Genomic DNA, 27,893 nt, shown 5'->3' with positions numbered 1-27,893 from the left:
TGTAAAAGCATTGCTGTTGTCGGGATTGTGTCATAGTTTTTGTTAATTCCATTAACACCAAAGCAGCTAAAACTGATTAACAACCCCTTCTGCTACTTAACTCACCAGATCAATATCACAGAAGTTGAATTGACTTGATGATATACTCTGATTAAAAAGTGTTCCTTTAATTTTTTGAGTGCACGTGTACGACAAAAAAGAGTAAGTCGCATGTTTGCAAAACTAGCACTCAAAGAGTTTTTTGCTAAAAAATAAAAAACAAAGTGCCACCTTATTCACACTTCAATGCAGAAATAACACGACAAAATAATTCTAATACTATCAATGGGAAAGGGTAGGAATGTCAGGTTTGGTTTTTTATTCATTATGCAGCACTCGACCTGCTTTTCAGAACCTGAAAAATACCACATTAGCCAGGTAACTTTCTATACTAGCATGTAAGAATGTTATTATTTGTTAATAAGCAGCCATAATTAACGCTTTTGTTTTTAAAAGGTTAGGTGACAGAGAGTAAAGGCCAATCATCTCCACAAGCCCTGCACCAGTGGGTGTTAGTGGCTGCTTGATGAATGTGCTTACAGCCTTTGGGATCATTACAAAATAAAGGAATGGGGGTTGTCCAACTGGGTGCAGTCGATAGCAACAATAAAATAAAACAATACAAAGTAACGCTGAACAATTATTCTGTTCTTCTTGCAACGTTTTTTTATAGTTTTTGTATTTGGCAAAAAAAAAAGACTAAATGTAATCTGACAACTTCACCAGGAGGTCGCCATTCCCCCAAAATGCTTTTGATAAATGACTGTTGTCAACCTTAACATCTTCTAGACAAAAAAGCCATCTTTTGCTTTTGCTAATAAGTTGATTTTAAGGAAATCAAATATGTTTAGATTTGTATTTTTACAAACTTATTACACCTTAACAGGACAACAGGAAGGTGGTGAGCTAACAGTGAAGCTGATATCAGTAATGTAGACAGAGAGAAAATAGATTTCATTTCCATTTCAATGGCTACTACAAAATAAAGGCTGTATTGTAAATAGTTCCCAGGAAGCCACGATAGGAAGCCAGACTTCCAATGCAAACATTTTCAAAGCAGCCCTGTAAAAAAATCCCAAATGAAATAAATTCATTTGTGTTCTACCTACTGCACACGCACTTTTCCTGCTGAAGAGCAAAACGGTCTGCTGTGTATTAAAAAAAGACATTTTGACTGGTTGAAGCTGTTTCATGTTTGTCTGGTTTTACATTCCTGCAAAAAATACCTCACAAAGGCAAAAGTGTGAGGAAATTCATTTGCAGGTTTTGGCTTTTCGTCTCTGCCATCAGTGTGTGAAAACAAAATTAGCCTTGATTGGTTTGCCTCCCTCAACAATGGACTAAATCTTTTTTATCAGGGAAGCCTGCAGCATTTGGAAATGACACACCCTGCATGCAATATGTACCAATTAAAGCCCAATTCTGTGCTTCAACCTAGGATGTATATTTCAAATGAAATCAATTACGTTTTTTTCCTTCTCACAACCAAAAAGCAATTTATTTAAAAAAAAAAAAGTTAATAACATCACACATTTAAAAGAGCTGCGGTATCTTCCAAACTCATCACACACAAAGAAGAATCTCGGTCCTGCTGTGAAAATGCCGTTTTACATAAATGCACCATTATTTCTATGGGCTTACTATTATTTCAGTCCTGCTCAGCATGATCCCCTTTTAGTTTTAATCAATATTTTTCAAGTTTGAAGCTACAGAGGAAACAACTTCTGGAAAAACATTGAGAAACAATAGGCTCCCGTCGTGGCCCTTTCTTGCAAAAGCCAGACGTTTGTAGCAGTGTGTCTAGTAAGAGCGGCTTAAGAGTTAATTTCCTGGCAGTGATTTGTAGGAGAGCAGCATCAACAAGCTGCTGCATACTGGAGCATGAAAACCATTACTTCAATCCCTCACTCCCTGACATTAATAGGATGAATAAATGTTTTTGTTCTCTGCTTAATTTGGATGGATTCATCCAAATGGCTATGAAAACAAGTAAATATCCATCTCAGCTCTCCTCCCGATAACAAAAGACAAAGAGGACTCACTCTGCCTTCTCTTTTTCTTCCACCTACTGTTGGAGAATTCCTCTCCTCTGTGCTGAGCTCATATATCAGATGCTAACCAAAATGACTGAGACTAGGAACATGTACTGAGGGAGCCCCGTGTTATGGGAAGGGTTTATTTTAAGTCAATAAACCACACAGGAGGTTGTCATGTTGAGTTTTACTCCGTAGTAACTCAGAAAGATTTTTTTTTTCCAGGGGGCGGGGTCCCAGACGAGGGATGTAACAAATGAGACGCAGCTAGACGGATTATATAATCGACGTGAACTAGTAGGTTTAAAAAAATAATGATAAGGGTTCTGTTTAATCATAAAGAGCTAAAATAAAATTGTTGAAGCAAATACAGATTATTTTGCTTTCACTTAATCACTTTACACGTCCGCACACTGAGTGGAAAGTCATCCAAGAAGCACAGAAGCAGCATTGGTCTAATATGCAATCTTAGCCTCTGCAAGATGCAAATGTAGTCTTTATGCTTATGTCTTTTTTATAGCTGTCTATCTGTCTGTATGTTTTACTTTCACTTCACAACATTTTATTAGGGAGTTGCAGTTACTAATTATACGTTGCGCTTGTTAAAACCCCACGACAATGTCAGCAGCTCAGCATTGTATAAACGTTTGAAACAGAGCTTTTTTTCAATACAATAAAACTATAAAATGCATCTTATCCTGCAATTATTAATTTTCTTAGCTGTGTTGAGTTGGTGGTGCAGGTGTGGATGTCAAACGGCGAGAGCCATCCACATCTACAGCCAATTTAGAATCACCATTTAACCTAACAAGCCTGTTTTTGGACTTTGAGATTAAGCCTGATGCATGAAAACTCTATGCAGAAAGGCTCCAGCCAACCAAGGACCTCTTTTTTCTGAGCACACAGTGCTAACCACAGCAAAGCCTGTTGCTGCAATGTATCTTATATGCAAATGGATATTATACAGTATAATAATAAATGTATAAATGATGTAACACTTAGAGAAGCATTTGTGGCTGCAAAGTACTTTCAGTGAGTATAAAAAAGGGCAACTGCTTTTATAGCACAGACAAGAAGTGCTCAGATGACATCGTGTAGTATTACTACTGAATCAACATCCAGCGGAGTACAGTGTTTGGGTCAGAAGGCCATGAGCACACTGGGTGCTTCACAACTCTCAGTGGAGCTCAGCAGTTATTCTGTAATGAAAAACGACTACACAAACTCGTGCAATGGACTATATTTTGCTCTGCAATATCGTTCACACACAGACACAAATATCCTCTGCTCCCCAAATCCCTGGCTGAATTACCAACAGTCACTATCTTTAGTTTAGGAGAGGGACATAACAGAGAAAGACAGAGTCACTTACCAAACACAGAATAACCCTGGCAATTCAGCAAATCAATGCTAAATCACCACACTGCCGCCTCAGTGCTGAGAGCGCTTTCACATACTCTCATGCTGTAGGCTGAGGTTATTGTGATTGGATCTAAAACTATACTTTTGAAGGCCTAAATAACTTCACTAGAGGTGACAGTCCAAAGCAGAGATGATTGTGAAGTAAAATGACTGTGATGGCAGAGATATGGAAGATAGAAATCAAAGGTCGCATATAAACCTCGTCAGAGGTGAAAGGCGTCTGCAAGTACGCGCCGTACTTGACCGTTCTCCTTTTCAGAGCATACGGCCGAGAGGATGAATCTCACCTTGGGTTTTGGCAAGAGAGTCGGCCTTTGTTAATTTTTAATGCATTTGGAAACTAGTAATTAAGCCCCCCCACACCAACCCCACCACCACCACCCCCAACAGACTGGGAAATTGACATGCTCTGGAGAGCCAGTGAGTAATTATATTTGTAAAGAGCAGTGATACAAGATACTCCCCTCTGACTGGGACTCATTACACATCATTAGAGAGGAGCAGCAACTAGGCACGTGCACGCGCGACACGTGCATGTGCGCCACCCCCTCTCCGAAAACCAACCTACACATACACATACACAGGCATTTTGAGGCACACGCGCGCACGTCTCTCTCTTTGTCACACACAAATACAGATCAATGAGAAGAAATCCAAACACTGGTCCTCTTTAGTAAACAAACACAGCTCCTTGAGCCTCTGACCCAAGCGAACCCTAACAGGACAGCACAGACGGTGTAAAACTCCACGCTCGTTATCTCATCCGGCGATAATCGCACCGCGTGGGTCAATGTGTAATTAAAGATTAAATCTGAAATTATTTCTCGTTCATCTTAACAGCAAAAGGTTGAATCGTAAAAGTTTAAAAATGGGGCCTCAGAAGTATTGTGGTCCACCCTTTGAAGCAATAATTACCATTACAGCAGCGTAGGGCTAATAGCTACAGGGGGATGAGAGAACAGCACTGGAAGCTCAGAAGATTCCTCTTTAATTGGACCGGGCTTGGTGGCAATTCAGCACATCATGGTATCTGAAATGAATCTGTACATCTCTCCTCCATCATGTTCATCTCTTCCTTCTTCCAGTACTTCACCTGAGTCTCAGTTTCTTTTTCTCTCTCTCTTTTTTTTCTGTTTCACTTCAGCAGCTATTTGCATATCATAAAACCACATTTAATCCACTGTGGTCGCTCTTGTGGAAAACACCAAATGCATTAATCTAAATTTCATACACACTGAGCATCTCTCAATAATTTTTCTCCATTTGAGTAAAAACGGTCTAAAGAAAATGAAATTAAAGAAAAAAAAACAGAACAAAAGTATTAATTATCTCGGGTCTTGTTCACAAGTGGGGGCAGAGCAGAGGGGGAAACTGTCAGACAGGTTGAGTGGAAGACAGAACCCACTGTGGAGATGAAAATGACACCTTGCAATCCGAGTCACTCCTATGGTCACAAGCTATACAGTCGGTAATGATTAAAACAAAAAGATCACATTTACAGCCAGGTGTCTATGCTCAGTCTTAGACGCTCAGTGATTCAAAGCAGAATAGAGCCAATGCTCCTCTGAGCTTGAGGTGTTTCGGGCATGCCCTCCTGGGTGGAGACCCCTGAGGGAGGGAGACACATGACATGCCAGAAAGATTATGTCTGTTGGCTGGCTTGGTAATGCCTCACGTATACAAGCGGAGGAACAGGATGTGGTATCTGGACATCTCTGCTTAGATGCCTGCCCCTGTCACCCGGACCCGGATAAGCAGCAGAAAATGGATGGATCGATGAACGGATAAATAAAACATTCATCACTGACATTTAACATTGCTTGGTGCTGTTCAGTTTATTGAAATCTTGCTATTAAAATGTTTTTCCGTGTCTAAATGAAATCCTCTGAGCAGACGCATTAGTGGTGTCTGTTGTTGCCTAATAGTTTAAGTGTATTTTTTTTCCTCTCTAAAACGATTTAAATATTCAGATTGTTGTGTGTATTTCAAAGGTGTTTACTGCATTATTAATGTACTATTCAGGCTGCCTAGGGACGGAGGGAGAGCTGTATTAGTGTCAGAAATTGTACTTTGAGTTGCCTTGTCTGTTTTCACTTTAAAAATCATCTCGTCTAATTCGCTCATCCCTTTAAGCAGCCTAATTAAAACAGCTTTCTTTTTTTATTTAATTTTAACAAAGCAAATATTTACCGTTTTAATGATTTATTTATTCTTCATTTATAGGTGTTGCGGTGGTTTAGTCGTCTCACAACGAGGAGACACAGGCCCGGCTGGAGCCTTTCTGTGTGGAGTTTGCACGTTTTCTATCAGAGTACTCTGGCTTCCTCCCACAGCTCAGAGACCTCCAATCCACGGCTGTAGGCGTAGGATGGTTTCCTGTCTCTACGTATTGGCCTTGCAATGCACTGGCCACCTGTACCCTGCCTTTTCGTGCTATCACAACTCGAACAGACTCCCCCCACCCACAGATGTCAGATGACCATATATGACCATATATTATCTAGCTGTTAAAGCCTGCAGTTCACTGTATTCAAAACAAGCAGTTAATCCCCTCCATTTAATACAGTTTAGGGTAGATTAGGGCTGACACTGTTAACGACACTCATTTTCTATATAAAAATGCAAACAAATAGAAATAAAATCATGTAATTATGAATTCTCACACTCTGAGTATTACAATTTGTACTTTATGGCCGAATATATGCAGACAGCATAGTGTTAATTGGTCTGTCATGGTGCGATTTCTCTCTGGCCCTGGTTTTATTTGGTTTATATGAGTGTGTCGGTAATAACAGTTTAAAGCCGTACCGTAGGGAGATTATCAGGCCATGCTACAGTGATGGACATTATCGCTCAACTACATGCATCGCTTCTTCTCCGCTCATTGCTCAGAATGGCTGTTGGGGAGCTCACCAAGAGAGCTGCTTTGTGAACTGCATTTTGGAGTGTGTGCGTTTGTGCAAGCTGCCAAACAACATCAGTATATGTGTGTGGGGGTTGCTGTTGCTTTGTCCCAATGCCTGCACTCATAGTGTGTGCATGCGTGTGTGTTTTAATGTGGCCGGTAGTATGCGTGTGAATGTGCTCATGGGTGTTCACGAGTATTTGTATGTGGTGTATAAGGGTGTGTGTGCACGCATGTAGAATGACATTTACTGAAATGTGGCAGTGAGAGAAGAAACATCTGACTCATAATTGAAGTGCCATGAAAGAAATATGAACAAGAATCTGTATTGGGCTTACGTGCTCAGGTTTAACCAGGGGCAGGAGCATGAGGCAGCATGCTAAGCCAGTCCTCTGACTATCTTACCACCCCGAAGGCTGATTACAATGCTCAAAATGATACTTGGGGAAAAAAATGACAGAGGAAAACACACAGTATTCAAGGTGAGCAATCCTGATGATAAAATCGATAGGCCGTGGCTCTGTGATCTCCATCAAAAAGAGAGTCTAAGATGAATGCAGTTTCTGTGATTCAGCATCTGAATGTCCTGGAGGATAAAGCAGTCACCCTCCTGCTCTTAATGTGTTGGATTCTTTGAGCACCAAGGTGAGGCAGACAGTTTTTTTAATATATAAAACCGGTGACATCCTATATTTTTACTGTTGAAAACAAGTGTCATGAAGGCTACTACGAGCAATCATGAATTGATCCTGCTAACAATTTATTTGCCTGACAACCCAAATCACGATGTACTGTAGCTCAGTCGTTTTCATCCCACATGTCTGTTGCCCTTTTGAAAAATAAATCACATGTGACAGCTCATCACAGGTTGTAGAGCTGGGAGGAGTTTATTTTTCAACAACTGTTAACTGTTATAGGCATTCCCAAGCTACAACCTCATGAGCTGCTGATGGAGATGTTTTTTCTTTCCACGGTTTAAATTATGCAGTCTGAATGAAAGTATCACTATTAGACACTTGATCAGATTCTCTGACCATTACACAGGTGGCTATGGAATTTTTAAAAATTTTAATATACTGACTGATAGCATGTTTTGATGTGACTTTTTAAATGTTAACAGTGTGTTCAAGAGATCCGTGCTTCAGTTTGGAGAATGAAAGACAATGTTTCTTAGCACTAATCAAAGGTATCTATGGCTGTAACCATATATGTACATATGCACTCATACAGTTTAATGTACGTTCACACCAAAAGTGAAGCAAAGTTTCATTTCACCTCACCTTACCACATTAATTCAGTGTCAACCTGTGAATATTCAGCCCTAGCAGTCATGGGTATAAGGACTAGTGCAACCAATAAACAAGTTACAGTAACATATTCTCACAACTTACCATGAACTAGGGACGATGATTTATTTGCTAGTTGTTTAAACAAGAGAAAAAAGTCAACACTAGTTGAATTGTACAGCTCCAGCTGCCCTCAAACAGACTCAGTAGTATCTCCCTTCATTTCCAGTTGTCCATCACTTTAGGAGAGAATCACAGTGGATTGGAGAGACCAGTGTGATGCAAATTGTTTACCAAAGTAGAAATACATTAATCTACATGATTAGCCTCTATCTGGACGACCCAGCAATTTATATATCAAATATGTATGAAGGATGACTTTTTACATTGTGCAATTGGGGTTGTTACTCAAAAAAGTAATTTATTACACATTACTTATTACTTTTCATAAAAGTAATACTGCACTCAACTTTGTTACTTTATGTTATTGTTACTGTACTTTGGTGTTACTCCATAAACTAACCTGAAAGGCATTGTCACATAATTAAAAGTCTATCCTGCAAATGTCTATCCTAATGAGGACACAGATGATCTCACTTTTAGTTTTTACATATGAACACAACACTTACAAAGTAAAAAAAAAAGGCTTTTAAGGCACTGTGATGCTACTGTAGAAACACATACAGGTGGAAATGGAGGTGAAAAAGCTGCAAGCCTCACTGCTCATCACTGGCTTTGGTATTGGTTCAAATTCAGGGTCTGGCCGATGAGCTCAGGTGTTGCTAAAGCTACACTCAGTTTAAATGTGAATTTTATATAGAAAGCACTTAGATGAAGAAAAAAGTCACACACATATTCAATGTATGAATGTTTGTGTGACTGAGTGAATGAGAGGTTGTACAAAGTCCTTAGAGTGGTTGAGTAGAGTAGAAAAGTGCTGTACAAAACCCAGTCTATTCACCATTTACTCTGGGCTCTTTGCTAGCTTTGTGTTAGCATGCTGTCTGTGCAGATGCTTGCCGAGAGCCACAGTTGTGTTAGCAGTGTAGCAGTTGGCTCTGTCCCGGACACAGTTTGCATTTCACAACAGCACTTTTGTCCTTTTGTGTAATAAAAATAAAAGTAATGTCTATATTTCCACTTCTCAAAAGCTGTAGATCGCTAAACCGTTTTCTTCCTCCCAGTATACGAGATGGAATCAGCTGACTGTAGCGCAAACATGCAGACAAAGAAAAATATATTTATTTGTTTGTTTTTTCCTTCTATTCACAGTGTACAGATAAATATAGAGTATTTCTGAAAGTAATACCTAATTGTAACTGTAATGTAGTACAGTAATGTTACATTATTGCCTTACTGAAAAATATTTGGAATGTGTTACACCCAACACCAAGCCTGCTAGCATTGGCTAGCATCCCAACCATCTGAAAACAGTCTCTTCTGGAGCCAAAAAGCTAATAAAGCAGAATAATGCCTATATCCACATCTTATATAAATAAATCCATAATTGCACATTGTTATTCTCTAACTATAAATACATTCACCAAGCCATTTCCTCCTGAGTTGCATGCATTTATTATGATAATTCATTGGACAGTTTTTGTTTTTTTGTGAGTTAATCCTGCACACGCTACAGCAGCTCCGAAAGCTAATACACAAAATGCTCAGCTAAATGCAATCACGTGCTCTGCTACAGGCCAGCTCAGTGTGTAATGGCAACGGTTGCTAATGTTGTATAATGTTAGTGATCTTTAGATTTTGCTGTTTTACTGTGCTTTGGTGTTTATCTGCATTGCTCAATCACTTCGTTCCAGCACCCCATTTTTGCCCCTTTTACTGGTGGTGACTAAGTTTTTCGGGCTTGTTTTAAATTGTGCCTGAAAATAAAATGTTTTTAAATATTCAGAGTACGTTGGAAGCAACTGGGTTTGGGCTGATAGGGCAGTGAAGTCTGAAAGCACTGAGGAAGTATGGGTTTTTGTCTTTTCATGGGATTTACTGACAATAGGAAACACAGAATAAAGCAGCTATATCCTTTATGCTAACAGCTGCCAACAAGTTCGATAAAATCGGAAGCAATATTCTAAGAGAATTCAGCAACATGGAAATTTCATTTTATATTCAAATTGTTTGTAGTCAGGCCACATCCACTCTAAATGTAAAAAAAAAAAAATAAGTGAGGAGGGAAATCAACTGTGTCAGAGAGATGGATGGAAAAGGTACAAAGCTCGGGTAGTGCACTAACAAACTCCATTTTGTGTTGCTGCAGCTGTTTCCATGGAGCTCTCTGTCTCTCCTTTTTGCTCTCTCACTCTTTCTTTCTCAGCTTCTCCCTTCCCTCTCTCACTCTCTCTCTCTCTCTCTCTCACACACACACAGGCTTACACATACACACACATGCACAAGTGTCTGAAAGGGGATTCAGCTGCATGAGTCAATGCAACCAACCGCAACTCAGAGAGAACCTCTCTTTCTCTCCAGCACACTCTTCCGCACTCCTCTATCCTTCCAGCATCACGCCCATCTTATCATTTTTTCTACTTCATTTCAATAATTTCTTAATTTATTCTAAACCCCAGTCACAACAACAAACCCACATTATGCAGCACACTCAATTACTGTGATTTTGATACATGAGCACTACATCAACAAGCCAGTCCATGTATTTACAGTCCTGCTTTTCTCTCTCTCTCTCTCTCTCTCTCTTTCAGCCTTATTTAGAGTGTATGTGGCAATCAGCAGAGCTCATTACTTCTAAGCTAGGTGGCCTGCAAAGCTGCCCCAGAAAATGTCCTTGAAGAATAAGGTGAAGGAAATAAAAAAAAAAAACAGAGAGAGGAAAGGATGCTTACCGAGGACTCCAACGCGGTAGTTGAGAGTGATAACGATGACATTTCCGTAGCTGGCCAGCACGCTCCCATCGATCATGTTGCCTGTCCCCTCCATGTAGGACCCTCCATGGATGTAGACCATCACGGGCTTGGCCCCAGTGTCTCGTATGTCTGCAAGAGCGGCCATCATTAACATATTCACAAAGCCGTCCATCCTCTCTGATCAAGGGTCAGCGCAGATTCAGATAAAGAAGTTATAGCACATAGTGGTCACAAACAGACAAGCTGACGATCACCTCCCAGATACCAGCTGTATTCATTCAGTCTTCTGGCCTAATAATGGAACTGGAAGCATTATTCTTTTCATATCAGCTGTACGAGAAACAAATGACTGTCCACGCTTTTTTTTTGCTGTCCAGCTCTATTATAGCAATCAGCTATCTCATCTAAAAACGTGGTGAGTCATTTACTTCCTATAAACCAAACTATTAGGCTTGTATTTGGTTTTGCATTGCCTCCCAGGAGGCAGACCCACTTCCTAATATAGACATGCAGGAAGCCATTAGGGAGAATAAAGAGAGAGGTACTCTGACACATCTCCTAAGCAGAGAGAAGCCTAATCTGGCCTGACAGTGATAGGGAAAACACACTGGCTAATTACACAATGCTACCTCGCGCCTCCTTTTTACACAGGCCTATCATGCCGCCGCAATTTATTTGCACAGTCCTGCTTGGGATTGCAGGCAGTTAAAATTTTTGCTTCACTTTTGGCAAAATGCTGTTTATTTTATTCCTGGAGCAGTTTTTGATACCCAGCTGGAGCGACACTCCAGCCAGATAAAGCACATCCAGAGGTAGAGGGATGAAAAAAGCCTCTGTCTGAGGAATAGACTGAATTACTGACTGGCTAGCTAGAGCTGGGAGACAAGACAAGAAACTCTCATTTTCACTCGTGCTCCCCCCTGCATTCGGTGCAGCTTCTTGCCTTCCCCCTCCCTTGCTTTGTATCACTTTCACTCACAGACTCTCCCCTGTCTCTCTCCCTGTTTTTTCTCCCGCCTTCTCCCCGTCTCTGTCCAACTCCCTGCCTTTCTTTTTGTCCCCCCCCACAAGCCCTGAGAATGGTGAGAATGAGAAGGAGCAGGAGTGCAAAAAGTGTGGATGACATCGGAACAGAGAGGGAGAAAGAAAAACACAGAGACTATAAGGAAGGAAGGAAAAAAGAAAGGAAAGGAATACAGATAGAAATGGAAAGGATATTAAGAAGAGAGCAGGAGAAATAAAAAAAGGAAAGAAAGCAATGGGCTCGGATTTAAAAGGATGGTATTGTATTCTGGTTGCTATGGTGACTGAGAGCCAAAATTCAAAATCCTCAAGAACAGCTAATCGCAGACCACATCCTGAACAGGCTAATCTGCATCGATCTGCAGGCACTCCTCATCGTTATGCACCCCAACACATTAGCATGCTCAACACAGAAGACAACTACTTAGATGCATTTTGTCCAGACACCCTTTTTTTTGTAAACCTCTACAAGAGAACTTAGCCTGTTTCTTTTTTTTCTTTTTTTTTACATTATTCCCTTGGTTATTCATGGCCCTGTTACATTTTAAAGCAAAGCAATAAGTTGTACTATATATGATGTGGCCTTATTTATGGATTCCTTTATCTTGCTGGTATCTGAGAAGGCTGCACAGTGAAATATGATTTATAGCTGACACTTCTCTGTACACACACTTATCTTAGACAAGAGGAGGAGGGGATGCATGGGGTGAGAAGGCATGAAAAGTACAGTCAGAGAAGGGAGGAGGAGGAGGAGGGGTTCAGAGAGGCAAAACGATATCCTACACAAGCTATTCAAAACAAATGGGCCACAGATACAAAGAGAATGGCAGAAAGGAAGAAGGAACAGGGGGCAGAAATAAGAAAAAAAAGAGATTAGTCATGTCAATGTTATCAGTCACCTCTTTTGTTGATTCACATCGTGTCTCCATGACAACAGTTAAATCCCTTTGGGAGAGCGATACAAAACATTCGAGCTCCATTTGTTCTAATCTATTCATTGAGTTGATCTGATGTGGGAGGTGTCACATAGATGTGATATACAGCTCTCACTCATCCGTTGTCAGAGGAAGATATGTACGCAACAGATCCCAATCGGATTCTGGTTTACAGTGAGAAATGATAATCCTTTACGGATACATCTGGGCCGATGACTAAGTCTTCTTAACCAATCAGATCGGAGTTTACTTGGTCACGGTTAATTGCCTAATCTAGTGAAGCAGGTGACTAAGTGGCTACCTCAAAATAAAAAGCTGCTTCCTGATTCACTGCTTCTCCGGGGGCAAACACATCATTACATCAACACACATATTCTTAGAATCAAAATTTAGCACAGCGCTGTGGCGGAAAAGAAACAGAGATTTATTCATTAATGCACAGGCTGGTATATTTGCAATATGAACTCCATGCACAACAAGCTCAGAATATTACAGAAAGACAAAAACAAACTTGTGTTTTGGAGATGGGCAAAAAAACGTGATTGATGGCAATGTAGATGAAAGCTGATGTGCAATGAAGAATGAACTCAGCGGGGGGAGAAAAAAACTAATGTATGTACACTTTTGTCACATTTATTTTAATACGACGTGGTGTCATGCAGCAGCTACTACACAGTGACACTCATACACTCCCAGCACGTATTACACAAACAGCAAATAAATGTCTCACTGTAGGGAAAAAAATTGCCTAATGAATGAATAAATCAAATGTTTTCCGTTTGGATGGTAGGTGCAGCCGGAGTTAAAAATATATAGCATGAGCTTTAAAAAGCAACTGAGGGGCACAACCTTTCATAGGTTGCCTCACAGTGGCTCTGGTCTGATTGGAGTGTCAGTGGGAGGCATAACTCAGGCCTGAGCTGAGCCCCTTAGTATTGCTGCTGCAAGCGAAACCCACCAGGAGGGTTTGGAGCACTCCTTCCTTTTTTCTGCAATCTTATTTTCTCTCACTACCTGTACCTCCACCTTTTTGTCCTTTTGCTTCTCACTCCAATGAAAGCAGTCAGTCATATATCTGACGTTAAGCGCCCCGGAACTGGCCTTGACACTCCGGACTAGGACAGGACAAAGGCAAGTGGAGATAAGTGTCGGTGGCATTCACTGTGTCAACACTTGGTGAAACATGGTGGCTGTCAGCGGCTATAAGTGAGGGCTGAGGTTTGGGGGAACAGGTGACAATGTCCTGATGTGGCAGGACATGACACGCAGCCTACTGTAGTGCTCTTGTCAGGTCAAGCTTCACGGTCCACCCGTGATAGGCCCATTACTGGCATGTTTGCATTTAAGAACAGGATATCGCGGATACATTTCGGGAGGATCTTTAAAACAGGGAAAGCAACTACAAGAAACTATACAGTGGATTGTTTCATTGCCAGTGTCACTGGTGGTATTCTGAAAGTCACTGAATGTTTCCTAATATTCACTTTACACCGAAGCTAATGAACTAGTGCGGGTGGCTAGGCAATGGGAAAGATAAGAGGCTCAAAAGAGTGAACACACAGAGACAAATTACAAATTTTCTATTTTGTGCTAAGAAAAGCCAGCTAAATGAGGAACATTTATAAAATTTGAAAAATTTAATAAATGTTGAGCCAGTAGGGCTTTTATAATCTGCTATAAGACAGGGATGGGAAGGGCTGAAGTCGAGCTGTCACGGTGTCATATTTTTCCCTTCATGACTATTGTGGTTGAGAAAAAAAAGAAAAAGAAAACACATGGCAACCTAAATATCATCACAGCACCGCATCAATAATGTCATCAGTCAACTTCATCAATAACTTTGTTTATTGTCTGTTGTCTTTTTTTGCAGAATAATGAAACTGACAATATACAGTCAGGTCCTTTATTGATACTTTTTTCCCCTTTTTTGACTCTGTGCACCACCGCTGTGGTTTTAAAGCAAACAGTCAAGATTGTGACTGAAGTGCAGACTATCAGCTTTAATTTAAGGGATTTAACAAATGTATTGCATTAACTGTTTAGGAATTACAGCAGTTTTTATACAGAGTCGCCTGTTTTCAAAGGCTCAAAATTAATTGGATGAACTAATATAATTTTAAATATGAGGATTGTTTTTAATATTTGGATCAAGAGCCTTTGTAGTCAGTGACTCCCAAGTGCTGCGTTCCCTCTTTTAAGATGCTCTGCCAGGCCTTTACTGCAGCCTCCTTCGGCTGCTGCTTGTTTGTCGGTTCCTCTGCATTCAGTTTTGTATTCAATGACTTAAAAGCTGCTCTGTACTGGGTCGAGATGCAGTTACTGACTTAGCCACTGAAGAATTTCACATTTCGTTGTCTTGAGAAACTCTTGGGTTTTGCAGTGTGCTTTGGGTCATTATGTATTTGCACTGTGAAGGGCTGTCTGATCATTTCTGCAGCATTTCTCAGGCTGAATCTGAGCAGAGAGGGCAGAACTGTATACTTCATCCTGCTACTTCCATCAGCAGTCACATCATCATAAACACTAGTGACCCGGTTCCAGTGGCAGCCAAACATGTCATTGCCATAATATTGTCTTTGAAGATGATGTGCTTTGCTTTAGATCATGAGCTGTTTCTCTTCTTCTCTGCACTTTCTCAAGTTAACCTTATCTTTTTTCTTTTTTTTTTTGATATTTTCTGGCAAAGTCTAATCTGGTCCTCTTATTCTGTATTTTATTCTGGAAGGCATCTCTTGGTTGTATACAATGATACACCTACCTCCTAGAGAGGATTCCTGACTTGGCTAGATGTGGTGTAATTTCTTAACGTAGAAATATTTCTACAATCTTACAATCCCACTTGACCTTTTTGCCTGAAAGATCACAGTTAATGCGAACAATTAATTGAATATTTTTGTTAAACCCCTTGAATTAAAGATGAAAGTCTGCCCTTCAATCGCATTGTGGATTGAACAATTGCCAACTTTGAATCATTGTCCAAATATTTATGGACCTAACAGTGAGTGAACAGTAGTGAGACAGTCCGTAACCAAATTATTCCAATTATTAAAATATTTATGATATTGTCATATATGTATTAAAACACCTCTGCGCTAGACTACGTGATTGCTCTCCATACCTGATATGTCTAAGTAACTAAAATAAAATAAAATTAAAAAACTGAAAATAGGATAGAGTAAAAGGGAGAAGCTTGTGAGTGTGTGCGCCTCTATTAGGAACATTGACTACAGTAAACTTAATGGGAGGAATGACCTTTGTGTGAAGATGACATCTTGCTTCCTGGCTGCTGTGCATGTGTGTTAAATATGATGTTGGAAACAGGGTAGATCGAGTGTGTAAATACATGAGGATAGAGAAATGAAACACAGGGATAGCCAGTGGTTGAGTTAAATGAAAAGAAAGACAGTGTGAAAAACCTACAAAGGCTATTAGCCAAATCCCCCTACAGCTGGCCAGGATCTAGTTTAGAGGAGGAAAGCAGTAGAGGTGCTGTCATCCCTAAGACTCACAGACAGCTGTTTGCTGCCAGAATGAAAGAGAAGTAACCCTTTAGTCTTTCAATAAAGCCTGCTGTCCTTGACATGAGTTTAAGAGCTGGTAACTGTACAAACACACTGCAAGCTTGATGACAGCCCACGAACAAACACACTGCAGCGCACAAACCCTTCAGACCTGCTCTGGCATTGTATGAGGAAAGAGTCAAAGTGCCTCTGTGAACTAATTCAAAGCCTTTCTCCACTCCATTCCTGACAATTTTTTCAAAAGAAGTCTGTTTTTACATGTTTTGCCTTCCCAATTATTTTGTGCCACTCAAGAGGAAAGGACAAAGAAAAAAATAAAGATGACAGTACCAGTCTGGCTCTCCTACCCTTTGAAATGGCTCAAATGATGCCCGTGTGGATCAGCCATTAGCAGCAATGCTTATCTTGGAAAGAAGCTGAGCAGTAGCATTCCAAAGATCTCTGCATAAATGGGCTTCAAGGGGCATGATTCCTCTTCTCTGCCACATCAGAGAGAATAGGATAGTGGCAGAATAGAGAAAATGGTGTGTGAATTGCCCCCACTGTCGATTTGCCACTCTCCAGGCTGCCTGAGCTGAGCTGAGGGCTTTGCTGGATAGGGATCCAGTCAGGCCTGTGCGATGGAATTAATGGTAATACCCAGGCAGGTGGAGCTCAGCTCTGCTCTCTGGCACAGCCCGAGCATCTCTAAGGGTGGGGGTAAGTCTGCGTGTATCTGCATGTGCTCGCTGTCTTCATAAGTGTTTGCTTCTAGAGCTGGGCAGCAAGCAAGTTTGTGTGTGCACTGATTTAATGGATGCGAGCGTACATGTCTGAGTGTGTGCGAGCACACTCTCGGTGGAGGTATTCCTTCTGATTAGAGCTAAGTCTCAAAGCGCCAAAAGACAGAAACACACAGTTCTATTTTTCATCATTGGGATAGGGCTGAGGCAGCAGTGGCGCAAGACAGTCCATAGGTGGAGAGCAGACTGCTGCTTCTCACAGGCTATCACTAGGCGCTCTACCTCAGCACCATTGCTATGTTCCACCTGGAAGATTTAGCCCCTACATGGACTCGCTTACTCTATTTACATGCCCACCTTTATCTAACAACAGCAGGTAGGTGATTGAAAGCTTGCACTCCCCTTTACAGTGCAATAACACCGTCTGTAAAATTGAGTCTTGATTGTGGGCTGGTGTAAATCACAGCAACTTGGCCTCCATGCTTGTTTTGCAGGCGGGAGTGTTGTGCAGAATTTGAATGCACTTTGGGGGTGCCAGTGGGTTGAATGTTACTCAGACAGACAGATGGACACACAAAGGGACAGACAGCAAGACACAGGAAGGGATAAACAGGCAGATATGTTAAAAACATGGAGCCTTAGAAAGAAATACATCAATATAATAGTAGTGCAGTATAATATATTCCAGACTACATATTTCATTGCTCTTATCTCTTTGTCTCATTTGAATACTTTTACTGGCTGTTAGCCACCCTCTTTATTGTAAATTTATATATTACGATTCCATACGTTATATTTCTTTGGCAATAAAAGAAATTCTTTATTGTTCAAATATTTATTTTGATTTGACTTTGAGAACATGTCTGGAGGGGCTATAACAGGGAGGAGGGCAGTTCAGATATATTGTAGGGAGGAAGCAAATTAGGCCAGGATAGACAGACAGCCAACTGAGACCACATGGTAATGCTGGGAGGAACAGACTGAGAGATGGAGGGGGTTAGACAGGGAAAGCAGGCAAGACAGTAGCTCTCGCAACTGAATGAGAATGTGTGGATAAGATGTGCACCAGCTCAGCTCGGGTGAGAGTGCGAGTCATGCTCGTGTTGTGATTCTACTTGCCCTTTAACTTGAGTGCAAATGTCTAAATTTCACTGGTGATCCCTTGACTGTAGGCACAGTTTTTGGTAATAATAGCAGTGCTACCTGTGAGAGCAAATGTGCGTTGGACTTACAAGGACTTTGTGGTTTGTGCACTTTACTCCTTCAGGGAGTAAAGTCTTTTCCTCCTGAGGCATCAGCTCTCTGCGGGGGGAATTACAGAGGAACAAAGAGGAGTCCCTGAACAGCGGTGTTCATATGTTGGGCCATGACAGTTCCACACATTCAGCGGAACAATAAAAATCTTCTGGATCATGTTTAGGGATTGATGGCCAACTCTGTCACACAGGCATTAGTTACAGTAGTGTTTCAGAGGCTCTGCTGGGACTGTTTTGTACTTCTACGGTGATGCTCTGTAAATAGCATTAGTTGCGCTCAGTAAAGAATAGACTTGTCACATTTTCAGTGAGGCTAGTCTAGCACAACAGCTTGGAGACCAAGCCACTGTGTACGCATGCATAGACTTGCCAGACAAAGGGATCGGCACTTGTCAGCAATTTTAAACGGACTCAGGGCTGCATACATGTGGGTTTGCTTGAAGGAAGAAGAACCTTCCACACGCACGCACATACGCACTCAGTCGAGCTGAAGACTGAAGGCAATTTGGCTTCGGTTGCAACAGCTCGCCCTGGGCTTGAATGAGGAAACACCTGTGTGTCAGAGTGGTGCTATGGCAACTCTTCCTGTTCTGTGATCAAGGCCAGCATGAGGCTCCTTTTTGAGAGAACAGCCCACTGAGCAAGGAGTGAGAAGAGACCCTATATTTGGAAAGAACCCAAAGCAGGATCGATCCAGTGCTCATTTTTTCAGTATCTAAGAGAAATGAGTGATAAGACATGGCGCTTTGGTGTGACGTTCAGTCCTTAACATGTGCTAAAGTCCCAAAAAGCTTCCCTCCAGATTCAGTTGAATCGTTTTCACCAAATATACACATCATGCGCAAAGATCCAATCTGTCCAGAACAAACAAATGGAGCATAAAACAAGGGGTTTACCTTGATACCCGACATCATGCTCGCATCACCTGCCCTACTATGGCAAAGGAGAACAAGGGCGGGGCGATATCAAGGGTTTGATTTAGATTCAGACACTTAAGCCGTTTCTGTTGCAGCACAAGAATCGTCTCTCATTCTAATCTCAGCAGAGATCCACCCTGAGCCAGGAATATCCCAAGATAAATATGGAAAGCGAACAATGCGATTGCTGAGCAGCAACTTCCCATTTTTTACACCTCTCGCCTCTAATCCTCTCCAGCAGCACTCCTGAACTGCCGCTCCTCATCTAAATCTGCCGGCACTCCGGGTGAACAGTCTGATATTACACTGCTGCTTCACTTTCCCTCTGTCATTATCGCCACCAATTCAGCTACTGGCCACACCTTAAAAGGGGGCTCTAACTACCGACTCTCCCCTTGTAATAACAGTTGCTCCAGTCCCTGTGTGAGATATTAAAATTATTCAACCCGAGCCTGGTTATCTAGGCAGCTACTAGATCCCATCTGCCTCTAAAGCTAAACACTCCTTTCACTGACTGAATTCAGATGCTTAGGAACAAGAGCCTTCGCGTACACTCACATTCACACACATGCACTCTTTTTCACTACATTGCTCTACAGATTGAAATGTGACAGGGGTGCTTGATGATTGCATTTGGAATTGGAACAAAAAAAAGAAAACAAAACAAAACAAAAAATTCATAAATGATCAGAAAACAGTGTCATTTTTGTAAGAAAATCATGCACCATCTTTGATCACCATGGAAAATACCTTCATCTTCATCACCGTCGTTATCCGATAAATCCTCGCCCTGTTTTTTTGCATGGGTCCCTGTTATTGAAGCAGGGAGAGACATAGAGAGGCACAGGGAAATTCAAAATAGCATGTTTGGAAAAATAGAGATGGGAAGAGAGGCATTTCAAAAAGTACACACGAATTACAACAGTGCTGATTTAAATACATTCCCACACAATTTTCATTTTGCACAGAGAGCATATACAATTGCAGGACTACAAACATAAAATAAAAAACCTTACAATGAGGAAAAAAACAAACATTTCTATCTTACAGAATTATATATGAACACAACTTCACTGCTACTATAACGTGTATCTGTAGCAGAGTCATACACCACTGACATTTTCAGAAAATCCATTTAAAATTTATCAGGAAAAACAACCCAAGCCTATTTATGTGAGTTACTTTTTTCTAGTCTGTTGGAGAAGCGAACAGATACACCAACTCATTCAGTTTTTGTTTTCTTTTATGTTGATTTTTGGAGGATTTTGTGCATTTAAACACTGTAGGAGACTCTAGGAAGTCTCCTTGGTATTAATTTGTAACTTGATAACAGAAAAATGATACTTGAGCACAGGAAAATCAGGAAGCTTTTTGAAAGGAAACGTTTTAAACTACAAATGCAATTTCTCCAGAGCTGCTGAGATCTGAATAAATCCTAACAATGCATCATGCATGCAATTGGTCTGTCTCTTTGCCCAAAAGAGTCGCTAATATCTTGTCCTTGTGCTGTGTTTTGCAGTAGTACATAAATGTACTCCCCTGGGTCTGCAAGCTATATCTTCACCTACCATTTCCCATAAGCATTTGACATCCTTGTCATTTTTTGTTGCTCACCAGCAGCACAGTCTAAGGATATCAGCAGTGATTAGTCAACAGGGCAATCCATCAAAACCATCCATTTAGTAGTCAATCATCCTCTCACAAGCTTTTAAACATATTGGGAATATAAATAAAATAGAAAAATGTTTTGTAATCTTTTCTATTTCTTTTATAAACCTTGCAGATCTTTGGTGATGCCCTGATCCGTTATCTTGATGCCTGTTAAGGTCCGCTCCTCTTCTGTACTCACTACAGCAACTCCTAATGCTTTTATTGACCTTGGGCATTTCCTCCAGTGAAAGACCAGAATGAATACAAATTGATAACAAAATATAATAGGCTGATTGACATTGAATTAACAGAACCATTCATTATTCGAAGAAGATGACTTATTTGAATAATGCTTTTGCAGGAGTGATAAGCTTGAGCCTTGCGTGAAACAAATGCCACATCTTCTAACATCAATTTGCAGGCAATGAACATGATTTCACGGGGAATTTTTGGTCTCTGCCCATGTAATCCTTTTTTTTATTCTCATGACCTTGGAGGAAATTGAGGTGGGGACCATGAAATGTGCTGTAGATTCCCGATCAGTAGGGAAGATCCCAGTAAGCACAGAGGTTGCAAACAGTAATGGCACAGCAGACAAAAGTGGATGCACTCAGACCACGAGACTCAGCGAATGTTAAAGCGTGAACCTCTCAATCCTCTATTTGCTGTAACGGAGAGTTTACGGTATTAGGAAACTTTTTCTAACGTTCATGCCGAAAACGCAGTCAGTCTGGTGGACTCGGACTTGAACGCTATAACTCACAGAAGTCAGAAGCAATGTGGACCTCATCGATACTGGTTAAACAGGCTCTATTTGAATAAATGCGTTGTCCTCTTTGAATATCTCATGCATTGTTAATTGATAGATGCAATACAGTGTTATGCATAATGTAAAAGGCTGAGCGTGATGGTATTTACTGAGCAAATTTATGCTCTGAACTGGAGCCATGGTTGGTACAGCGACTTTGTTTAATCTGCCCATCATTTTTCAATTATAGGGTGAATGAATAATGCAGACTGTATATCATGCTATATTACTTTTAGATAAACAAAGATAATGATATGAATATACCAACTTTAAGCTTAAATGCCAACATTTGTGTCATCTCGTTGACAGCAGAAGGTAAGTGGACTGTTGGTGAACAACACCGATTTGTTATTGATGAGATTTTGATTAATAATAATGCCAATATCCAATCTACTAGTATGTTCTTTATCATTTTCCTTACTGAGCATCAACTTGCTTAGTAGAAACAGAGCAGCATGGGGGCCGCTGCCATGCGTTTGAAGTCATTGTTTTGCAATGCACAACAGTCAGAAAAAAAACATATCAGTATTAATAAAGGGAATTTCTAAACTTGGAGGCACGGTACTACAATGCATTGGTTCTCAAATCCCATCTACCCTCTATCTAGAGCCAAATAATAACAGAAATGTGGGACTCGTATAACAAAATAATTAATCTGGTGTTCCAGTCAGCTACTTGGTGAATATGTTGCTGAATATGTTGTAACTTCTGCGCCAGGATATATTTTTGGAGCCCTCTGTGTCAGCAGCCCAGTTATGCCAGCACAGTGATCTTACTGAAGCAAATGTGTTGCTTCAAGTAGCGCTAATGTCAACTTCCCTTTGTAGAAATCAGCTACCATTAAGTTATCAAATGTCACATTTATCATGTTGGCTTTCTAGAAACCTACAAGAAGATTAACAGCCTGAACAGAATATAGAGCTTTGGTGGAGACCGGCAGGTCAGGCAGCTACAAATCAGCATGACCTGTTGGGCATGCATCATGTTGTTTTATTCTCTTTTTGCCTTTTTAAATGCATTTTCACAACCTGTAGTGACATTAGCTGGCTACTTGTACAAAGAAATAAGATACATAATGACACCATCTTGACAAAGAAGGAACAACAAGCCAACTCCAACTATGTTTTATGGATTCTTGGGACACATAGACAATACTAGCTAACGCTAACTGTTTCCAGTTCTTTTTTCATATACTGTTCTGGCTACTGTTTATTTAAATAGTAGTTTTGCAAGAATTCAGACAACACAAGCTACAGTAATGATGCCAGTAAGCAGGCTGGCATTGCTGGGGCCTTTAGGCAGTGGGTGCTATTACTGGCATGGCTCACTGTTGTAGAACTGGTGACTGTAATAGCTGCACAGGATTTTTCAACTGTCAACCCGGTTGGCAGCAGCCATATACACGGTTGAAGACCTTGGAAAACAATGACAGAATTTGGTCTGGCTTGGTTCTGGTTGAAGGCAGGTGGCAGTGGCTGATGCAACTGTGGAGATGCAGTCACATGAGGGGGCCATAACAGTGAGAGTGACAACGGCTTTGTCGAACAGGGAAAAGGAAGCCACATGGAGAACACTCGCTGTCTCAAAATGCTAAAGAATAAGGCGCAAAGAGGGACCTGCATGATAGGAGATCTGGACAAAGTCTCAAATGAGTATTTGCAGGAGACGATTACTGAGTGAACATAAACTTCATCAATTATGTAAAAGTCATATGAGACCTATATATAATAAACCAAAGGGAATATTTGGTAGACATTTTAGAGTTTGCAGTTTATTTCCTAAACATGATTAAATAAGACATTGCTAATTGATTCAAAGCTGTTATTAATGTATGTCCCTGGGTACAAACTGGAAGCACAGGAAAACTAGGAAAGGAGAGGGAGCAATAATCTCCACTGGAAACTCAATAAATATTCAACAATTGTAATAGTGTCTGATTCTTGCTATTAATTTTTAATAGCTATTACTTTTTTGTCTTAAGTGGTCTTTTGGATTATGATTTTATAAAATCCTCCTGCTTGTGACAGTGTTGTTAATGATTACACAAATCAATCAACCTTAAATCGGAAATCTTTCTCTTTTTGGTGATTATAACAATGATCGGTCAACACTTCAAATGTCAATTACAACATTTGACCCCTATCAAATTATTAAAGATGACATGCAAATCACAAAATCTGTCAGGGCACAAATTAATTCTTATGAAGTGTTGTCTACAACATCAAATTAACTGAAGTTAACTGTTAACCTAAAGCTATACACAATATATTAATTGTTGTAAAATGGGACAATTTTAGGCAGGAACTTGTTAAGGGTGATGTTCTTATTGTATTTTTTTAATCCGATTTTTTGGCAGATTTTCTTTAAGTTCTATATAAATAAACTGATTACTAAAAATGAATAGCAATCAATCAAATAAAAAATGTTTAACCTGGTCCAGCGAAGTTCAATGAATTCATGAACATAGCTCTATTAATAAAGTCTACAGTGTAAGAGACCCGTGTTATACAAGATTTAAGGCACATGCTGCTTATACTGTAACTCATTATCAGTATCACAGCCCTAACCCAGCAATAAAAGGAAATAAATACTACACAGCTACAGCCAACAATGAGTAAACATAAAACTGGGGGTCAGTTGGTTGGTAACTATAAGTGCTTTTCTAATCAATTCATTTATTTTAAAACCAGTGCACTACCTTTACAAAAGTAAAAAAAACAAACAAACTATTATGGATTTTGTCAACCATTCCATTATCATCAGGACCTTTTTTTTTAAATAAGGCAGAGTGATGCTAATTTATAAATCAGGAGCAGCTCATCAGACATACAATTATAGTCAATTAGTATCGTACCTGTATTTTCTAATCTTCAGTAAAAGTTGTAGCTCACCACGAAGAAAGTAGAGTCAAACCATTATCTACAGCCATTAGATTCCACCTGAATTATTCCACAGAGACTGCTAATTGCTTTTTTTATAGAACAACTTAAGTCATCATTTGATAAAAGTGAAGAACTCTGGATCTTAAAAAGGCGTTTCACACATTAAATCGTGGTATTGTTAATCATAACCCTCCCAGTTTTTATTTATCTGATATAAACTTAATTTTGCTATCTTTAAATCTTATCTTTAGAACAGTAGACGATGATTATGTCACCTTTATATATACAGTATGACCCACTTACCAAAAACTTGTCTTGAAACAAGTTTTTAAATGTATGGCGGTGATCCGCTCATAAATCCGGTCATTTAACAGCAGCATGGTTCGGAAACTGGTGTTTTATACTCAGCATGAAAAACAATTCTTCCGGGGCTTGGGCCTCAATAAAAATAAATGGGTTTAAACTAAAGATTAATAGGCACTGTATTGAACAGATTTGAAACATAAAATATCTCAACCTTGCATTATTCAAACGTTAGATTTTAGACGCATCCAAAAATAGCAAGAAAACTTGCAAACGAACAAAAACATTTAGACTCATCAGAGGCTGCTTGCTTTTTCTCTTTGAAATTAGTCTGAAGATCATCGCCGCCGACTTCTCAAGAAATGAAATAAGTTTCGCTTCCATCATTTTATTACATTTGCTAATATCAGCCTCATAAATAATGAGTTCTGGGCTAAGTAGTGTGTGGAGCATCTGACTGTAATTGTAAGGTGCCCCGTAAATCCTCTTTTGTACAAATAGGTTTTGTTGTAGCTTCTAAAGATGGAAATTCTCATTTCATATTGCATCATGCTTTGTGTTTTGTATTGTCCCTTCAATCTGCTCAGGCTTTGCGTTTTTTTTAACGTGCATATATATATATATATACTTATTTATTGTTGAGTCTGTGCAGTGGGTTCTGTATTTGCTGTAGGGTTTATGTAACCTAAAGGCCTCTCTAGGGACACTTGGTTTGGGCTACTTGTCTTTAAACAAATACAGATTTAATTACAAAATAAATAATAAATAAAAAGCTTCAGGCCTTGCTATGAATTATAAATGATAGAAACACAGTGATTATAGAACGCCTTTGCTATCGACATGCTGAAACAATTAGGTTACTGAGTAATAATCCTCAAGACGGGCACAGGTGTCGACAAGTGAGCTCCGTCATTTTGAATTGTTGTCTGTGAGCCCGTGTGTGTGTCAATCGCTGGATCTTTACCAGGGACTGCAAATACGTGACATCTGCAGTGACTCAGCCGGCGATCCTATACTTGACCTTGAATGTTTGAAGCAATGCCACAGTGAAAAGTGTGCGCCATTAAAATAAAACTACAATGAAGTGCCGAGTTTCCTTTTTGAATAGCTGGCCTTCAGGTGTCTAAACCTGCATTGCTTCAAAACAGGCAGGCATGTAGAATAACAGCTATTATTCATGTTCCTTGACAGGTAAAATAGAAACCTGTCGCATTTATCAAATCGGGTTCAAACGAAATCGCACTCGATTGGGCTTACTCGTTACACGGAGGAAATCAAAATGAAACATTTCATAAAGACAGCCTAGTTTGCTATATAGTTTTACATGAATAAACCCAAGCATGCGTACGTATGTACACATACACCCACGCACTTGCACGCAGACATTAAGATACAGAGTGCTCTCACACTCTGGAGGCTTCTTGACTGAATCCACAATTCACTCAATACATCGTGGAAGGGCTGAATGTTAACTGCCTTTCCTTTGCTGGAAAAAGGTTCGCTGACAATAGATGGGCCTTGGAGTTAAATATCAGAAAGGTCAGAATGTGGAAAGGGACTTAGTGAAATGTGAAATGTTGCAGCCTTGACAATTTAGAGCAGTTATATTCAGTCTGTAATCCTCAGGTGGCCGTTTTCACTTGTTCTTCTCTCTTTTTCTCTTTCTGTTGTTTTTTTCTTTCCCTCTCTGTCTGTCTGTCTGTCTGTCTTCATCTCCCTCAATCTGTCTTCCTACATAGAGGTGAAGGCACAGCTTGGGAGGGACACATAAGAGAGAATGATGGAGAATGCAGCTAAAAGGTTAAGGAGGCTGTAATCCTGCTGTAAAGGACAGCCAAAACTCACACTGTGATTCAGCTGCTCCAAAAAATTTGACAAAAATAAATAAATAAATAAATAAAAAACTCCCAAAACAAATAAAGGCCAGCAAGCTGCTACATAATAGAAAGGGACAAGTTTCACAGAGGCCGCGGGTTTCTGAGTATAAATGCAACCTAACACAATGGGGAATCAATATGGAAATTAATAAACACACCCGTAAGCAAAATCAATAACGGCACTGGTATCGCTGGATATATTCGTATCACTATACGTCCCTACACACGAGTACGTGTGCACTGCAATTCCAGCCCTGCGAAGGCAGTAAAGATGAAGACCGCAAGCTAACAAGCAAGTGTAAATGTGAACAATGGATCATTTTAAATGTTTAAAAATCATAAATTCCCCTTAATATTTATCTTACACCTCAAGGAGACAAATAGCAACGCATTGTGGTGCTTGCTTACAAGTAAAGTCCGCAAGGCACCATTAATCTCTTTATCCCTCCCAAACACACAGACAGGTGCGCAATTACAAATGCATGATATGTGTGAAAGTATTGCTCAATTTTTTAAGATACCAAATTTGGAAGACTGAATTCTTTACGTGTAACATTATATGTCACAGTGTGGCCAGGGACATGCGTGTGAATAATTTATCACACTTAAGAGGAAATCCGAGGGGCTGTGGAAGCTCGGTCTATCTTAACAAGAGATAGGAGATGCAACAAATTGTTTTTTCCTCTTTAAATGGGCTTTAAGACTCCACAGGCTGTGTCCACCATTTCTTTTTAATTTGGGATAAACAAAGAACAGAACAGAGATATTGAGCCTTGGATTGACTGGGGAAGCTGGACAGCACAGCAGCAGGAGGCCACTGAATAGGAACTTCCTGCTTAGGTCATGCTTTGCATCTCAAGTCAGCGCGATTGCATCTGCTGGCCGGCAACAGCCTTCCCTCACTGGGGTCATCAAACATCCCAGATAGATAATTGTAAAAGATCATAGGAGCAATTTTCTCTAAAACAAAAACATGGGGCATCTGCTCTGTTTTCGAATCACACAAGCCAATATTTGTTCTTGTTTTCTTGGAAAGTTTTCGCCCTGTCTGCTTGGCGTGCAGATCTTCTCGGCAGCACTCAGGGAGCAGCCCCTCCTTCCTCGAGGCAAGCACAGTCGGCCAACCAACAGGATTACCATGGTGTGTTACTGTTTGCTGCGGCCCTGCTGCAGTCTAACCAGGACTGGGGCTCTTATACAGTTTTCACATCTTTCTAGCATCTGGAGGTCATCTGGTAAGATGGAAAAAAAACTGTACCATGTTTCTTCTGGGGTAGTTAATCTACAGGTTTGGCAACCGATCGGACTGTTCAGTGCTGGCGCTGAGCTGAGTAACACATGGCAGCCTGCTGCCTGTGAGGGCTACATAGGAATGATAGTTGAGTGGTCCAAATCAAGCCAAAACGTACAACAGATTTTGCTGCACTTATCTCAAATGGAC

The 27,893-nt window shown here is 40.3% G+C and overlaps 1 protein-coding gene across 2 annotated transcripts in view; it reads right to left on the bottom strand.

Moving 5' to 3' along the window:
- The window catches only part of nlgn3a (neuroligin 3a), a 131,403-nt gene that overhangs the window by 75,496 nt on the left and 28,014 nt on the right, over positions 1 to 27,893 (bottom strand). The window contains exons 4-5 of one of the 2 annotated variants that reach the window (XM_005719709.2): positions 19,683 to 19,742; positions 10,538 to 10,687 (exon numbers count right to left, since the gene is read on the bottom strand). In XM_005719709.2, the coding sequence (XP_005719766.1) occupies positions 10,538 to 10,687; positions 19,683 to 19,742 (210 nt within the window). The remainder of the gene's footprint in view (positions 1 to 10,537; positions 10,688 to 19,682; positions 19,743 to 27,893) is intronic. The other variant, XM_005719710.2, reaches the window with a different exon arrangement.

Source organism: Pundamilia nyererei, unplaced genomic scaffold (assembly GCF_000239375.1).
Source record: "Pundamilia nyererei isolate P.nyererei 1_Seehausen unplaced genomic scaffold, PunNye1.0 scaffold00001, whole genome shotgun sequence".
Classification (NCBI taxonomy): domain Eukaryota; kingdom Metazoa; phylum Chordata; class Actinopteri; order Cichliformes; family Cichlidae; genus Pundamilia; species Pundamilia nyererei.
This window is presented reverse-complemented; position numbering and strand designations above follow the sequence as displayed.